General features: G+C 41.6%; 1 protein-coding gene across 6 annotated transcripts in view; it reads left to right on the top strand.

Moving 5' to 3' along the window:
* The window catches only part of bahcc1b (BAH domain and coiled-coil containing 1b), a 248990-nt gene that overhangs the window by 139223 nt on the left and 91338 nt on the right, over positions 1–18429 (top strand). For 5 of the 6 annotated variants that reach the window (XM_043714770.2, XM_043714769.2, XM_043714772.2 and 2 more), the window contains exons 12-14: positions 4218–4414; positions 5168–5304; positions 8526–8657. In XM_043714770.2, coding sequence (XP_043570705.2) covers positions 4218–4414; positions 5168–5304; positions 8526–8657 — 466 coding nt within the window. The remainder of the gene's footprint in view (positions 1–4217; positions 4415–5167; positions 5305–8525; positions 8658–18429) is intronic. The other variant, XM_043714775.2, reaches the window with a different exon arrangement.

Genomic DNA, 18429 nt, shown 5'->3' on the forward strand with positions numbered 1-18429 from the left:
CATGTGGTAGCCTGGGATCAATGGCCGCACTCTTATCTCACATGAGTAGGATGATTGTGAGTTCAAACCCCATTCCAATGATGTGAACATGTAACTGAGGCTATTACTAGGAATGCGCTGCTCTTTCAGAAATGCTACCTTCTGGAGGAGACATTAAACTGAGGCCCCACTTGCATTCTCAGATATTAAGCAAACTATTACTTTGATCTGTGACTGCCTTGAACATCTTATCCTGGGAATAATGTTTCTGTTAGACAGTTCAATCTGAAGTTGCAACTGGGTGGGAAATGTTTTATATATACTGAATAAAAATACTAAAAATTCTAAATAAAAATACTGCAGTTAGATTTTCCTGACCATTGCCCCTGTAGAACTTCCATTTACTTGGGAACCAAGATTAGGACAGTGAAACACATTTCACCTAGTCATTGTTACTTAAAGGTCACATTCTGATTTCTCCCTGGATCCCCACTTCCCAACCCATTTTACAAACAGACTGTTCACTGCCGCCTGATGAAATATGGATCATTGGCTGACTAGGGGCTCTTGTGGTGCAGTGGTAGTGTCCCTACCTCTGGACTAAAAGGCCTGGGTTGAAGTCCCAGCTGCTCCTGGGTTGTCTAATGGGCAGCACGGTGGCACAGTGGTTAGCACTGCTGCCTCACAGCGCCAGAGACCCGGGTTCAATACCCGCCTCAGGCGACTGACTGTTTGGAGTTTGCACATTCTCCCCGTGTCTGCATGGGTTTCCTCCGGGTGCTCCGGTTTCCTCCCACAGTCCAAAAATGTGCAGGTCAGGTGAATTGGTCATGGTAAATTGCCCGTAGTGTTAGATAAGGGGTAAATGTAGGGATATGGGTGGGTTGCGCTTCGGCGGGGCGGTGTGGACTTGTTGGGCCGAAGGGCCTGTTTCCACACTGTAAGTAATCTAATCTAATAACCTCTGATAAGGTTGATTTGAAACAAAAGCAGATAGTTATTCTCTTTTCTTGGTTTAAAAACTCGATCTGCAATAATGATCTGAAATTGGGTGATTCTGGCCACTGACGACCATCTGTTTACAATCAGATGAAAGGAGTGGAACTTTCTGCTCCTTCTAGACACTGCCAGGCAATGAGCCAACACCTCCAGTTAGATACTGAAAATTCACTTGCTGCTACATTGATGGAGTTGGCAGTGAATCATACTGTTCCTTTCATTTGGTTCTATTAATCCGGCCAGGCTGGTGGAAGCAAGTTTGGAGAGATCCTTTCTGGGCCAGATGACCATGAAGAACTTATTAAAGTGTGAAATCAGAAATGTCAACCTGAATAACCCATTCACCAATGGTTCCATGCTTCCATTCCCACTGCCACTGACCAGCAATGCACTCGTTTGGGCAAAAAGCAGAATTAAAGTTGCAACCAAGTAAATGTTCAAACAAATTACTAACCGAAGTAATGCTATATTACATCTACATCTTATATCATTCTACTGCAGTCCCTTAGTACCTGTCTTCTTTGTCTGTCTTCATTCTTCTCAGCAGTGCTGTCTTAGTAGCTGCAGCATAGCAAGTGGGAGGCAGCTGACGGTCATTGGGGGAGAATGAATAGTCTTCTAGTCGATGACCTTGAGCAGTTCTGCACCTAGAAGGCCTATATGAGGACTGCAATGTCTCAGCCTGGGTGACAGTTGGCTGGGCTGTGATGGCTGTTTGCATCCTGAGAGAGGAGAGGACAGCAGGCTCCTCAGGGCCAATGTCACTCCCCCTATCCCAGGGCAGTGCCTCAGCAATCTAATTACCCAGAGGGCAGATTGCTGCATCATTGTGACATGTATCAAGCTCCTTTGCATTCTGTAATCAACAGTTTTGCATTCTGTGCCTCCACTGCAGCACTCCAATGTTTACCGGCTGATGCACATGTTGCAACATAAGCCACCAGCCTCTGCATTATGGCAGGTTCCTTAAGTGTGCAAGTGGAGTTGGCCCCCAGTTTCATGCTGAAAATGGTGAGCTCCAAGCTCTGCACGAAGAACATGAAGACAGACTAAATTGGTGAGGACTACATTCATTGCAGTTTAGAAAGTTGAGTGGGGACCTCATAGAAACCTATAAAATTCTAGCAGCACCACACACAGTAAATGCAGGAAGGGTGTTTCCAAGATCAGGGAGTCCAGAACTAAGGTCACAGTCTAAGGAAAGGGTGAGCCATTTAGGACTAAGATGAGAAGGAATTGCTTTACCCAGAAAATGGTGAGCCTGTGGAATTCTCTGCCACAGAAAATGGTTGAGATCAAAATGTTGAATGTTTTCAAGAAGAAGTCAAATATAATTCGTAGGGCTAAAGGGATGGGCAAAAGCGGGAACAGCGTGTTGAATTAGATAATCAGTTATGATCATATTAAGTGGTATAGCAGGCTTGAAGGACCCAATGGCTTACTCCTACTCCTGTTGCCTATATTTCCATGAATGTGGGATGAGGATGAGGGTAAGATGTGAGAAGAAGGATTAGGTATGAGGATACCATCATCTTCAATGGATTTAGCCCTGCCACTGACCATGGGCCTCAGCGATAGGTGTTTTAGTGTTGACCAGCACCATCTCCTTCGATTGAGTTGACAATGCATACATCCCATTATAATTGCTGTTTCTTTTGCTTATGTAGTATTTGACCTGCAAGAAAGAAGGAAATATGTGAGTGAGAGTCACTCAATGTGTTTAGATGATATGAATGTCACAGTCGAATAGCTGGCAGTGCATACAGCTTTGAGATTATGAGTTTTAAGTAATATGAAGTATATGAGGACGAGGTTAAATATACAGAGATTATGTTTGAGTATTGACTGAAGGAGATTATAGATGAGTGGTAGGGATGTGGTGATCTATAAACCAAAGACCCCCCCAGGCACATGCTCAAAACGTGGTGTGGTGATTAAGCAGTTCCTAAGGTAGGTGGTACAGTTGGTAAGCAATAGCATTTGAAGATGAATTCACTGATCTTGACCATTGTGTGAGGTCATTAAACTTTCAATGCCACTGTATCCAGGTCAGTCAGAGCTTGGCTGCTGACATTCATCCGTCAAGAGTGTGGTGTTGGAAAAGCACAGCTGGTCAGGCAGCATCTGAGGAGCAGGAATCCTGATGAAAGGCTTATGTCCGAAACATCAATTCTCCGCTCTTCGGATGCTGCCTGACCGGCTGTGCTTTTCTAGTGCCACACGCTTGATTCTGATCTCCAGCATCTGCAGTCCTCACTTTCTCCCTGCAGACATTCATCCCCATAGTTAACTGCTCTCCTTCCTGCTCTCACTGTGTTTTGATCTCGTGTACAGATACATAATGCCTCCTACTTCCAAGCTTCTCCATGTTTTGCTGTTCTTCATCGTTTCCCTGCACCAATTCACATCTTTCTGGCTGCCAGTATCTGGCCTAGCCACACTGCACCTTGCCGTTCAAGGTTACAAGTTAACTTTAGGCAGTGCTAGGAAGTTATAATTTTAGACCCCTGCTAATTCGTACAGCAGTCCCTCAATTGAATAGGCAACGCAGTCAGTTGAATAGGCATGGGTTAGTTGCACATCACAACCTCTGTGCCCATTTTTGGAGCTATCCATTTGGCTGCTTTAGTGTTTTGCATGTGGCTCGTGTCTGGTGAAACGTAGCCAAGTTATGAAATAGGTGAAAAAGTGTGCTTGAGGCTAAGGGCTTGGGTGGAGAATCCTGAAGATGCTGGCATTGCACCATGTAGGCTAGAAGCAAAGATGTGGTGACCTGTTTTTAAAATTGAGATGGAAATCATCCCATTAATGATAATACTGCAGCCTATGTTATGACATTTTCTTGCCCATTGATGTAGCTTTGAATTGCAACAAATTATATTTGCCTTTGATTCTTCTAAGCTTGTCCATTAATTTTCCAAAATAGCTTTTCCCTCTGAATATTTATTCTTCTTCTTGCAGTTTCCTAATAATAGCAATGGGAAAAGAATAAACTGCAAAAATAAGTCAATGGAAAACTAGTATAAATTAGAAGGAATTAGGAAGGAACAGCTCTAAGTAATTAGGCAGTAAAAGAGAGTGATGGTGAAACTTTGTGGCTGGCTCTGCTTTTGTGCATATTGAAAGAGAGAGAGAGCTTAACCTAGAACTGGAGAGCCATGGGCTTATATTGTGAAAGATAGTGTACAAGACAATGCACTAGTGCTAATGAAGTATGGAAATATATCTTTTCTCAACAGGGGAAGATGAGGCTATACTTACTCATGACCTCCAGCGCCTCGCAACTATTGCTGCTGCCCGTTCATTGGTGGAGGCAGTACCACTTGAAATGGATGATCCCCAAACTGACTTAGGGTCAAGCAGATTTTATGTAGTGCGGATCCCAAGGGTGCTGAATCTACGGCGGAAGTACTCATGGAGTCCAAAGGCAGAGACGGTGAGTTAATTGGTGGGGTTGGTAAAATTTGTTCTCAGTTTCACTGTGTTACACTCTGCTCCTCTCGAAAATATCACAGAATATCACACACTCTGGAAGAATAGTGCTATCTTAGGTTCCAAAGCACTGTAGGGCCTCGGTAATGTCTCTTGTCTGACTCCTTCTGCACGAGCCTACACCATCTCACTGCAGAAGGCACCAAGTTCAACAAATTCTGTGCTAATCTTTCCAAAGCTTAACATGCAGTAGCAACCCTCACAAATGCTCGTTACATTGGGAAATCGGGTCTTTGGCCATTTGCCTAATTCTTGATGTGTAGAGCCCACTTGAACTTAGCAGGAGCTTAAAGTTAAAAAATGAGCCAAAGAAAGTCTCCAAATTCTGTCGGTTGACATATCACATTTTTCTGACAATTGATTGAAATACTAATCTATATCTAGCGTCAGTGTCAAGACACACAACTATGAAGAGAGGATTTAAGCTAAAGCAGTGTTACTGTAATTTATTTATTATTTGTACGTTAAGTTCATGGCTAAAGTGGGACACTTATAGAAGATATTCTTAAAGTTGGGTTAAGAAATGACAAAGAGGGAAAGCCACAGGGGCAAGATGACATTTGTTTCCATTTATATAATGTGCATTGGGGTGCAGTCAATATAAGAATAGCATACCAGTAATGACCATAAATGATTATAAATTGCGAGGATAACCCTTCTACGGTTGACTGTTTTATATTGATTCTTTGTGATCAAGGTTTGTCCTCTAAAGGTTGCAATTGATGGAATGGACACACAGGAGCTGGAAATGAGAATGAAACTAGCTGAACTACAGCGTCGCTACAAGGAAAAGCAACGAGAACTGGCTAAACTACAAAGAAGACATGATCATGAGTGGGTACCATCTCATATCACCCCTTTAGAACTGTAATTAGCAACACAGTTCAGATAGAGTCAAAGAGAGGTACAGCACAGAAACAGACCCTTCAGCCCAACTCATCCATGCCAACTAGATGTTCAAAATAAATCTAGTCCCATTTGCCAACATTTGGCCTATATCCCTCTAAACTGTCCCATTCATATACTCATCCAGATTCTGTAATTGTACTAGTCTCAACTACTTCCTGTGGCAGATCATTTCATACACGCACCACTCTCTGCTTAAAAAGGTTGCCCCTTAGGTTCCTTTTAAATCTTTCCCCTCTCACTTTAAACCTATGCCCTCTAATTTGGGACTCCTCCACAGCAAGGAAAAAACTTTGCCTATTTATCCTATCCATGCCCCTCATGATCTTATAAAGCTCTATAAGGTCACCCTCAGCCTCCAATGCTCCAGGGAATACAGCCCCAGCCTGACCAGCCTCTCCCTATAGTTCAAACTCTCCACCCCTGGTAACATCCTTGGATATCTTTTCTGAACCCTTTCAAGTTTCACAACATCCTTCCTGTAGCGGGGAAACCAGAAATGCATGCATTATTCCAAAAGTGGCCGAACCAATGCCCTGTACAGCTACAATTTGACCTCCCAACAAATATCCACAATGCACTGACCAATATGGGCAAACATATCAAATACCTTCTTCACTATCCTGTCTATCTGTGACTCCACTTTCAAGGAACTATGAACCTGCACTCCAAGGTCTCTTTGTTCAGCAACACTCCCTCGGACCTGACCATTAAGTGTATAAGACCTGCTAAGATTTGCTTTCCCAAAATGCATCACCTCACATTTATCTAAATTAAACTCCATCTCCACTCCTCAGCCCATTAGCCCATCTGATCAAGATCCCATTGTAATCTGAGGTAACCTTCTTCACTGTCCACTATACCTCCAACTTTGGTGTCATCTGCAAACTTACTAACCATACCTTCTATTCACATCCAAATCTTTTATATAAATAGGATAAAACATTGTTCCAGGCAAAAAACATTCCACACTTTGAGTGGAATAAGATACAATTTAGATCAGATTTGTTCCACTAAACAGTATTCTCCCATTGTTAACTCAAGCATTATTTTCGAGGAGAAAGTGAGGACTGCAGATGCTGGAGATCAGAGCTGAAAATGTGTTGCTGGAAAAGCGCAGCAGGTCAGGCAGCATCCAAGGAGCAGGAGAATCGACGTTTCGGGCATGAGCCCTTCTTCAGGAGGTTCTTGAAGAAGGGCTCATGCCCGAAACGTCGATTCTCCTGCTCCTTGGATGCTGCCTGATCTGCTGCGCTTTTCCAGCAACACATTTTCAGCTCAAGTATTATTTTCCCAACTTCCTTGCTTCAAATTAGTTCATTTTCTCTCCTCACCTTCTGCACCTCTATGTTCCTTTCTTGTTACTCCCATTCTGGACACTTGAATAGGTTGCACCACTGGCTCCTACATAACTTCACTCAATGATTAGCCAGCTCCAGGTGGATTTGCATTGTGCCAAGTTACGGCTCACAGCTCAGTCTACAACAACAGCATAGCTAAGGCTCTGATCCAGCAAGTGCAATTCATTCACCTTCACATAAAGGTACAAGAGTTCGCTGAGACTGTGGGATGTGGGGCTGCTTCAGCCTAAAAACGTTGAAAGCAATAGGGTGGAATTATCAAAGCAGCCACATCAAATAAGCTGTGAGAAATGTGCAATCCTTGCTAGTATTATACAAAACACAGTGTCACAAAGTGGCTTTGTAAAAAGTCCTTAATAGAAATGCTGATCTTGGAACTTTATCAAATTGTTTATGGAATATTCAAGCATTCCTGTTAAGGAAGCTCTAATTCAGGGAGTGATTGCATGATGTAGAGGCCATTTGATTGAGCAAATCCAAAAGCTGTGTTGAATGAGCTGGTTTCTGGTAGTAGAGTGGATTGTTATAAATTTGCCTTAGTGCGCTAGAGCAATAGGGGGAGGTTGCTCAGCCAGGAATCCATCTTTTGATCATTATTCCAAAAGTGGACACCCATGCCAGCTGGATCAGATCCTTGACAGCACATTAGAGATTAATGTCACTTCATGTTCATGCAGAAAAAAATCCATGACACCCAGAAATTTCTAGGAGGATATCATTTAATGTCAGGAGGGGAAAACTCAGGAGAACGCTTGCACCATGCTGACATACGACAATGTTAGACAGTCCCACATGATTCTGATGCCCTGTGCAACACTATATATATATTATATATACTCAGCATTCTTTCCCAATTTTCTCCTAAAGCCAGTAATTCCTGCTGACTATAGACAGGAATTCCTTCTATAGACAATGATCATCTTCCAATACTCTAACTTACTTTATATATGAAACTACGTTAGTGCAGTTGTAAATGTTTGACTAGTTCTTTCAGAGAATGACATTCAGTCATGTTGTATTATTTTCTTCTTTTCATAGCCTGTCTAATAATAAACACAGAAAATTGACATTTCATCATATTTTGTGATAAACATCTTAGGTTTGTTACTTAAATTGCCAATGACCTTCCAACTGTTGGGGATGGGTGCATTTCGCCTTGTCGTAATTTGAGTGTTTGTGATCAGTTGCGGTATAATGTTAGTGGAAAATTGCTGGCTCATTGCATGACGTCAAAGGCTGACTTTTACTTCATTTGCCAGTTATATTTCTTGAGATGATTGTCCTTGAAGTGGAAAATGTGCTTGAAATGTGAATATTATCAAATTAAATTGTAGTTTTGAATTGCAGTAAGGGAGAAAAGGATTGGGATAAAGACATTATTTTGTGCCTGTCAAAGTGTACCTTATGGCAGACTTCCCATGTAGTTGAGGACTTGTTCGATCCAAGGACAATGTTTCCTTCGTAACTTGCCTACTTTATTCAGGAGAATTTCTTCAGATTTCCTATCTTCAACCAACTAAAACACAACAAAACAATGAGATACTTCATCTCGTGGTACGAAGAGTTGACACAATTCAACTCAGCTTATTGTATAATTCCTTTTACGAGTCAATTTTGTTCCCACATCATTTACACTGGCCCAGACAGTCTCAGCTACTAGTTGGAGGATACTTGGCAGTTGACAATAGCCTATAAAAGGGAATAATGAAGAGACATAAAGATGAAAACACAAGGTGAAATTCTAGCAATGACAAGGGTTGATAGCTCTATTTGCATCCCAATTTATAGGAGAGATGAAAACTCAAGAAGCCCAGCAAGGAGAGGACCTGGGCGACCAAGAAAACGCAAACATCTTTCCACTGTTCTTTCGTCTCTTGGACAGCTTAGTGAACTGGAGAAATGTGACAGCAAAAAAGCTAAGTAAGTGGTTCTTTCTTGTTTTAAAACTCCTGTTCCATGGTATATTTAGAACAATGTTGTGGTTCTGTTCGCCGAGCTGGGAATTTGTGTTGCAGACGTTTCATCCCCTGTCTAGGTGACATCCTCAGTGTTTGGGAGCCTCCTGTGAAGCGCTTCTTTGTTGTTTCCTCCGGCATTTATAGTGGTTTGTCTCTGCCGCTTCCGGTTGTCAATTCCAGCTGTCCACTGCAGTGGCTGGTATATTGGGTCCAGGTCGATGTGTTTGTTGATAGAATCTGTGGATGGTGCCATGCCTCTCAGAATTCCCTGGCTGTTCTCTGTTTGGCTTGTACTATAATTGTAGTGTTGTCCCAGTCGAACTCATGTTGCCTGTCATCTGCGTGATTTGCTACCAAGGATAGCTGGTCGTGTCGTTTCGTGGCTAGTTGGTGTTCATGGATAAAGGTATACATGAGGTATACACCACAAAGGTATACAGGAAAGCCACACACACACAGATCAAGTCCTGAACTACAAAAGCAACCACCCCAACACACACAAAAGAAGTTGCATCAAGACACTGTTCAAAAGGGCCACAACACACTGCAGCACACCAGAACTGCAAAAAGAGGAAGAAGAACACCTCTACAATGTATTCGCCAAAAACGGATACCCGCGCAATTTCATCAACAGATGCCTAAGGGAAAGACAACGGAATGAGGACATGCCACAACCCAAAGGACTAGCCACACTACCATACATTAAGAACATTTCTGAACTGACAGCCAGACTACTATGACCACTAGGACTCATAACAGCACACAAACCAACAGCCACTCTCAGACAACAACTCACCAGGACAAAGGACCCGATACCCAGCATGAGCAAAACCAACGTAGTGTACAAAATCCCATGCAAGAACTGCACAAAACACTACATAGGACAAACAGGAAGACAGCTAACGATCAGTATCCATTAACACCAATTAGCCACGAAACGACACGACTTGCTATCCTTAGTAGCAAATCACGCAGATGACAGGCAACATGAGTTCGACTGGGACAACACTACAATTATAGTACAAGCCAAACAGAGAACAGCCAGGGAATTCCTAGAGGCATGGCACTCATCCACAGATTCTATCAACAAACACATCAACCTGGACCCAATATACCGGCCACTGCAGTGGACAGCTGGAACTGACAACCGGAAGCGGCAGAGACAAACCACTATAAATGCCGGAGGAAACAACACAGAAGCGCTTCACAGGAGGCTCCCAAGCACTGAGGACGAAACGTCTGCAACACAAATTCCCAGCTCGGCAAACAGAACCACAACAACGAGCACCCGAGCTACAAATCTTCTCACAAACTTTGAATTTAGAACAATGCCAAGTACAGGTGAAATTCTGGTCTTCAATGGCTTGAGATATGGCACCATGGGAGCACACTCAGTCTGAGTCAGAAAGTTGTGATTACATGTCCCACTTGAGCATAAGGATCAAAATTGATACTCCAGTACAATACTGATGGAATGCTGAATAATTGGGGGTGTCATCTTTCAGATGAGGCATTAAACTTATATGCCGTCTGTCCTCTCGCATAAATGAAAAACTCCACAGGATTATTTCAAGGAGGACTAGGGAGTTATTTTCAGTTTCCTGAATGAAAGATGTTCCACAATCAACATCATGAAAGCAGATTATCTGGGTAGCATCCCATTGTTTTTTGTGTGAGCTTGCTGTGTGTAAATTGGCAGGTATGTTTTTTAAATTACATGGAAGGTACGTCAAAAGTGTTTAATTGGATGTAAAGTGTTGTGTGATGTGATGTGGTCATGAAAGGTACCATATAAATACAAGATATGCCCTTTTTCCTCATTCAGACTAGATTTGGGGAAATATTCTAAAAGTAACTTGCATGAAAATTAAGAAACATAAAAACTCTGTCATACTGCTACGATATTTTGATGTTAAATCAGCAACAGTTGCATTTGTAGAAGATAACTGCTTGAAACTGGACTTCAGCGAAACACAGAATTGAGAAAATCTGAACTATGTCCATGCAAATGCTGATTTCTAATTAGGACAGTTTAAACTCCTTCCAGTCCAAGCACAATAAATATATCTGAAGTATTTCAGCAAAATATTCAAGCCGCGTAGCTCACCAATTATTGCACATGGGGGGAGTCAATGACAAGCTGCTTTGGGCTTGTCTTACCATAGAATTAGCACTAATTTTGGAGGTGCATGCTACAAGCAGATTTGCTGGCTGGGCCAAGACACGTATATGTTCGGATGCTGCCTGACCTGCTGTGCTTTTCCAGCACCACTCTAATCTAGACTCTGGTTTCCAGCATCTGCAGTCCTCACTTTTGCTTTGTATATGTTGCCTGTATACCATCAGATACTGAAATGCAGATGCAATGTACACTTAACTGACAAAAGAGGAATTTGCTTTAGGCCAAGTCAGGTAGAATTTGTACTGCTTTTGAACAGAGTTAAGTTGCATTGCTCTGATATGTTACCTTTTCCTGAACTATTATTAATTTAGAAAGCAAGCTGAAAAAGTCTGTATATAACAATCTCATTAACTTACCAATTTAAATATTTTATATCATTTATGCTTTCTTTGCATCTTACAATGTGAGTATGGTTTTCAGGATATTATGTTCAATCCATTATTCCCCATACAAAAGATTTCAACTGCTTATTCCAAATTGCATTTTAGCTTGTCCCTCCTCCACTCTAAAGTCCTAATTGTTTCTTAATCCATTCTGGGGTTTTTGTCTCCACCTTTGCATCTTGTGTTGATCACAGCTTGCTTCATAAAGATCTTCCAAGCAACATTCTCAGAATTGGCTTTTACTAAAAGGTCAAGTCACTATAGTCCCACTCCTCAGTAGAGAGAAACACCTGATGGCAAATTTAACCTGAGGGGCACCATGCCTCAGACAAGGGGCAAGGTTAAGAAAGCAGGACATTCATGGTGAGCTTGTCGAGTATGGGAATTAAACTCATGCTATTAGTGTTGAGCTATGTTGCAAGCCAGCTGTCCAGCCAACTGAGCTAATCAATCCCCAACTAGTTTGTGCCCGTCCTGTTCTCCTGGTTTGAAATAACATTCAACATCAATCTTTTCCATCCCATTTACTATCTTGTGTATTTCTGTAAGATCAGATTTCTATCCACTTCCTTTCTTCATTCCAACCTTTCCCAATGTTGGGATACAGTCGTAGAGTCATAAGTTCTGCAGCATGGGGCAGGGCCTTTGGCCCAAACTGGTCCATGCCGACCAAAATGTCCATCAAAGCTAGCGGCATTTCCCTGCACTTGGCCCAATTCCTTCTAAACCTTTCCTATCCATGTATTTGCCCAAATGTTTTTTAAATGTTGTTAATGTACCTGCCTCAACCACTTCTACTGGCAGCTCATTTCTTATGCATACCACCCTCTGTGTAAATGCATTGCCCCTCAGGCTCCTTTTTATTCTTTTCCCCCTAACCTAAATTGATACCCTCTAGTTCTCGATTCCCCAACCCTGGGAAAAAAAGACTGAGTGATTCATCCTATTCATGCCTCATGATCTTATACATGTCCATAAGATCCCCCCTCAGTCTCCTATGCTCTGAAGAAAAATGTCCTCGCTTGTCCAACCTCTCCCTATAACTCAGACCTTGTACATCCTTGTAAATTTCTTCTGCACACTTTCCAGTTTAATAACATCCTTCCTATAGCAAGGTGACCAAAACTGAACACAATACTCCAGGTATGGCCTCACCAACATCCTGTACAACTGCAAAATCACTTCCGAACTTCCATACTCAGTGCCCTGACTGATGATGGCCAGTGTGCTAAAAGCCTTCTTCACTGCCCTGTGTACCTATGACTCCATTTTCAGAGAACCATGCATCTGAACTCCAAGGTCCCTCTGTTCCATTACACTCCTTACGACCCTATCATGCACCATGAAACCCCTACCTTGATTTGTCTTTCCAAAAGGCAAGACCTCACATTTATCTATATTAAACTCCATTTGCCATTTCTCAGCCCACTTCCCCAGCTGATCAAGGTCCTGCTGCAATTTCTGATAACCTTCCTCACTGTCCATGATACCTCCTATTTTAGTATCATCTGCAAACTTACTAATCATGCCTTGTATATTCTCATACAAATCATTGATGTAGGTAACTAACAGCAATGGGCCCCGTACTGACCCCTGAAGGACTCCTCTAGTCACAGGCCTCCAGTTCGACAAACGTCCTTCCACTATTACCCTCTGCGTCCTACCATCAAGCCAATTGTGTATCTAATTTGCCAGCTCCCACTGGATTCCATGCAATCTAATCTTCCAGAGCAGCCTACTGTGTGGAACCTTATCAAAGGCCTTACTGAAATCCATATAAACTATGTCTATCACCCTGCTCTCGTCAAACTTCCTAGTCACTTCATCAAAGAAATCTAACTAATTTGTGAGGCATGATCTCCCATGCTCAAAGCTTTGCTGACTATTCCTAATCAAACCCTGTCTTTCCAAATGCATGTATGACTCATTTCTGAACAGCCTCCTGGACTTCATTGATTGTGTTCTGTGTCAGTCACCACTGTTGGCACATCACTTCAGGTGTGGTCTCATGAACATATCATTTAGTTTGAGAAGCCTCCATCTGCTTGCTATTTCCCTTTCTATGACTATCTAAATGGACAGAATTGGAGAGTTTACCACAATCTACTTCACAAGTCCTGCTACTTCGAAAGGGTGTTGTGTCAATAGAATGTTCCCCTTCTCAATTTACGGTCGGAATTTTTCGAGGACATTGTTGGGCCCTACACAATACCTCCACAGCTGAAAATTCAGGAGCACGCACCTCTGCATAGGGCTGGGAAGCCTTGGCTTGACTTTACAACTGGTTGGCTGCCGCCCCATCCAGGAGGGTGTCATCCGGCCTCGGATCTCTCCAGTGCCAGTGGAATTCCTGGGAGTGGTGGCCATAACTGGGACAGCAGCCAGTCCACTTCAAAGATCCATCGCTGGAAGGTCAGATAAGCCATGCAAAGAGGACTGGTTGTACCAGGGCTAGTGAGAGAGGCTCCAGCAAGAAGAGTCAGGGAGGGGGAAGAAGTACAGTTTAGAGTCCAGAATATGGTGGGGCCTTGGATCACCATTGGTGGTGCTCTCTGTTGGCTGTAGGGAGCCTAATTAGGACCCACTTGTTCTCTCCCTCCTCAAGACAGTGTTTACTTGGTAGTCTTGCTAAGTGGGATAGACAGCTTGTACCATTGATAAAATACTAGTGATGGCAGAAGGAGATAATTGACCATATCAGGATCTCAACTGCGCCAAGGGCAGGTGAGCCACCTGACATCTATCCTACCATAATATCATTCAAAATGACAAATATTACCAGAATAATTTCAGACGATGCTCCTGTTATGGGTTTAATTAATGTCAGAGATTGTACACAAATACCACAAAGAAGAATAAAATTTACTTTTGATCTATGCTGCCAGGAAACAGGCATGTCATTGCACTGATCTATCCAGCACAGCTACATGAACAAATTGTAGAAGGTCAGAGACCAATAGTTGGATAAATGCTGCAGACCTTGGTTCTTATCTCAGACACATGAAGGATGTGCTCTGGAGCTATTCCTTATACACTGCTATTAATGGCTGCTTAAATTGCAGGGTTTTTTTCTGAAGTTCTCAATGTTAGCTATCTAGGTTCTAAACTTTTGCATTCCCCCTCTCTCCCTCTTACAGACACTTCTTAAAAGTTATGTATTTGGCTGAAATAATCAGTCACTTGTGCTTATATCATGGTTTCAAATTCTGTTGGATAATACCTCCTATGAAATGCCACGGAATGCTTGAGAAGTCTATGGTGATACATAAGTGAAAATTGTTGTTGTCATGTTCAGTCTTACAGATTTCCAGCTCAGACCAAAAGCTGAAACTTCATTTATCTCATTCAGAGCAAGAATATCTGCTGAATTAAAAAATAATACAATACAAATGCAAAATACTGTATTGTGAGAGCTGGACATCTGCAACAAAAGCAGAACATTTTGGAAAAATTCAGCACATCAGACAGCGTAGGAAACAGAGTCAATATTTCAAGTTGAGTGACATTTTATCAGAACATGTACAATCAGAAACAACTCCAATGTTGCTGCGCAGCATTCTAATAATTGGCCTGAGAGAGAACAGCAGAAAACTTAGCACTGTAGACAAATGAATTTAAACTGTCTCTGGAGGCTGGTATTTGTACCCACAGTACTTGAAGCTGGAGGAGCATTGGCCATGTTATTCCCAAAATACATGATTATCATTCCATGCATTTGGAGAATTACTGATAAATGTATTGACAGTAACTTGGTCATTCACAGGAGAACATGACCATTGCTGAATCAAGAAACCTATTGCAGAAGCGTTTCACTTTGTCAGGTCAAAGGACCGAATTCGAAATATCAGCAAGCTAGTTTAACTAAATTGTTGTGACTATTTGAAATTTGGCATTCTTGCATTTGTCCTGATGAATGCAAGATGAGAAACTTTAACAACATGTAAGTCTTATAAGCAACATAAATATTTTTGTCACAATGCATTGCCATTAAAGAGATTGCAAAATTAGCATTATTTTTACACCTCATTATGGTAAAAGCTTTGAAGATGACAATGTCAATCTCAAAGATAATACTTTTTTGAAAACCAATGTTTCAAAGAGATGGAGCGAGAAACTTCAAGACATGTTCAGCGTGCTGTCAGTTCTCATCGCACTGCCTCATGCAACTTGGAAACAGTGACCAAATCTGGATGAAACCTTCAGCTCTGTGGAAACTGAAGTCATTGGTTATGCTGTGGTGGTGCTCATTATCACAGAGCCTTATTATAATCCATTATCTGTGAAGGGGTGGCATTCCCACACTGGCAAACTGTCTTCTGTTGAATCCTTTTCTCTCTCCTCGCCCCCACCAACCCCTTGCAGGGGTGCTTATCTACATAACTCCTTAAAGCTAGTCAGTAATGTGATTGGTGTATGCAATGTATCAAACTCACTAATTCACGGAAGGTAGTACAATTTGTACAAATGGCCAATCACATTAAAGCTGAACAAATGGTTTGGTTTCCCAGTAGGAGACTTTGTCAAAAGTAATAGTTTAGGGATAAAAACAATCCTCAGTAAGCATAAGAGCACAGAATTGAATGACTAATTACTTCTTTTATTGTCAATAAATGCAACCTTGCTTGAGATTCTGAAACAGCCTCCAACAACAAATGGTTTACAGTCCTTGAGATCATTTTGAAACTGTTTTGAATCATGAAATTCTGAAACATTTGCTTAACAACTACAAAGCTAATTGTCTCAATGTCTCATTGGCATTCATTTCACTTGGTCAGAGCCAATTTACTCAAGTCTTTTAAGACCAAAAGGTTGAGATTAGTTTGCAAATAATTTTAATATTATACTGCAGCCTAATTTCTCGGGCTCGGACCTTTCTCTTTTGTCAAAACTTGTTAAGATTGTGCATAGAAGCAGAGCTATACATTGTCATGTCTTAGATCCAACGTGTGATCACCACTCGTGAGGCTGCACTTCTGGACAAGTGCCCTCCTTACACGGTTTCAATTGGCTTCTGTTTTTACTTCGGATGCATCTTGCAACCTTTGTAAGAAAGGGATTGGGAGAAATCATTTTTGACGATGCACTTACCTACTTGCAATTCAAACAATGATTATCTGGGGAATATCTTGCTACTAAAATGTCTCAATCTGCTCGGAAACAGGGCATCTGATAACCTAGCTGAAATCAGGAGTAAATATGGCTGCAAAACATACCAAAAGAAAATAGATATTAGATTTATTTTAAGTGCGCATTTGAAAAAAATCACTATTAGTTACAGAAATTACGATTGAACTGTGAACTGATTCTTCTGCACTTTTGAAAAATCCATCAGAATGAATTAAAACTGTAAGTTTTATATAGTGCAGAGCGTGATAAAATCTTTAAATAAAGTTGTAATTTTTCCCATTCCCTCCATTTAATCCAAAGTAAACGAGATACAATAAGCTGGACTGAGTAGCATAATAACCCCAAGACGTCAGGAATTGTTCTTCCACTTCTTATGTTTATATTTCAGTGCAGATCAGACTTGGAAGTTGAAAATTTTCTGCATCTCCAGTGGCTTCTAAAGATGGTAGTTGGATCTTCAGTCTACATGAGCTGAAAACCCACAAGCACATATGACTAAGAGTTAATTTCGTGTGAAATTATGACAATCGTGCAGCCTGGGCAAATGTTGTGAAGCGGGATCAAGTCATATTGGGCGTATACACCTTTTTTTCAGGGCATTTTTCCCCGTGGGCCAGATAGGTTGTGTGTCTGTCTGTTTCCATGTGGTTATCACAGGAAGGAGAGAGTGTAAGATGGCACATCCCATATGCACTGCTGTCATGTGCACTAAAATCTGATCCCATCAGACAGTGGGCACTTTGTACAATTTAATAGCTGGTTTTCCTACATCAGTGAGTTATAAAAACATGAATTAAATAGATTTTATGGCAAACAGAAATAGCCATTTGCATGCCATCCTGACCTGGAGCTATATCATCATTCCTTCATTGTGACTGGATTAAAATCCTGGAACTCCTTCCTAACAGTTCCATGGGTTCAAAAAGGCAACTCAACACATCTTCTCCAAAGCAATGGGGATGGGAATAACTGATGATTTAGCCATATCCTTTAGACAGATTTTTAAAAAGGCATCAAAAATCATGCAGGAACCAATCCAAAATATACTAATGTCCATGATCCCAGTGTTTGGGACAGAGTCAGAGCTCACAGAGTGGGTGAAAGTTCTGCCTCATCCCAAACCTGTCACCTGAAAGCAGTCACAGCACTTAGTACTTGATAAGGTTTACAATTAATCCTGTTGTACATGATATTTTCACTTGAGCATTCAGGATCAAATTTGGCTTGTTTCAACACAAGAATTAAAATCATTGTGCTGATAGCCCTAGCACTGACCAACAGGTTCTGTTAAACCTCTTATGAAGTGCCATTATTCAGGCCTTTCCTCTGAAATGTAGGATGTACAAACTCAGCTTTTGGACATCAGATAAACTTGCAGCACTGATCTTTTCTGGTACCTGCTCATAACCATTGGAACCTGCTTGTGTGGCCTGCAATTTGAATTATGAAGCCATACACAAAAGGGAATGCCTGTGAACTTTTATCAGCCCTGTTACCTGAAGTGAGTTCTGGTGTAGTCATGCTGGGTTTGAATGTAGAAGTGCTTCATATGACTAATTGAAAGTCTCATCCGAATGGCATAGCCATCCTTAACCATCTGTGTGAGTAGCATGCTTCTTGTATAGCACTTTACTGTCTTCCCAAAGGAAAGCCTGTCAGGATGAGCAAGTAGCAAGCTACAACAGTTTCTTTTTTGTTATATTTCAGTCGTAATTTGTGTCAGAGACACAAAGAAGCCTGACCTGGAATATTCTCCTCAAACTGCTAATGGAGTGAACTCCTCAGAGACTTGCTCCAGAAAGTTGTATGATAGAGTACCCTCCGAACTTTGGCCCCGACTAGGAGAGATAAGAATGGGAAGTCTGCCTTTGTGAATTCTAGTGGAATAGACTTGGTGAAAACCTAATAATTAAAATTTAATTGATTGCATTCAGTCTGATGTTTCTGAGCCCTAGATTATGTGGGGAGTTTGAACCCTTTTGCCCTCAGCAGAAATAAAACTTCCTTCAAAGCAAAATGCTTTCTTTCAACAACAAAAATCT

The sequence above is a fragment of the Chiloscyllium plagiosum genome, unplaced genomic scaffold, assembly GCF_037043375.1.
Source record: "Chiloscyllium plagiosum isolate Xiang-an unplaced genomic scaffold, Cpla_swu_hap1 HiC_scaffold_25, whole genome shotgun sequence".
NCBI lineage: Eukaryota > Metazoa > Chordata > Chondrichthyes > Orectolobiformes > Hemiscylliidae > Chiloscyllium > Chiloscyllium plagiosum.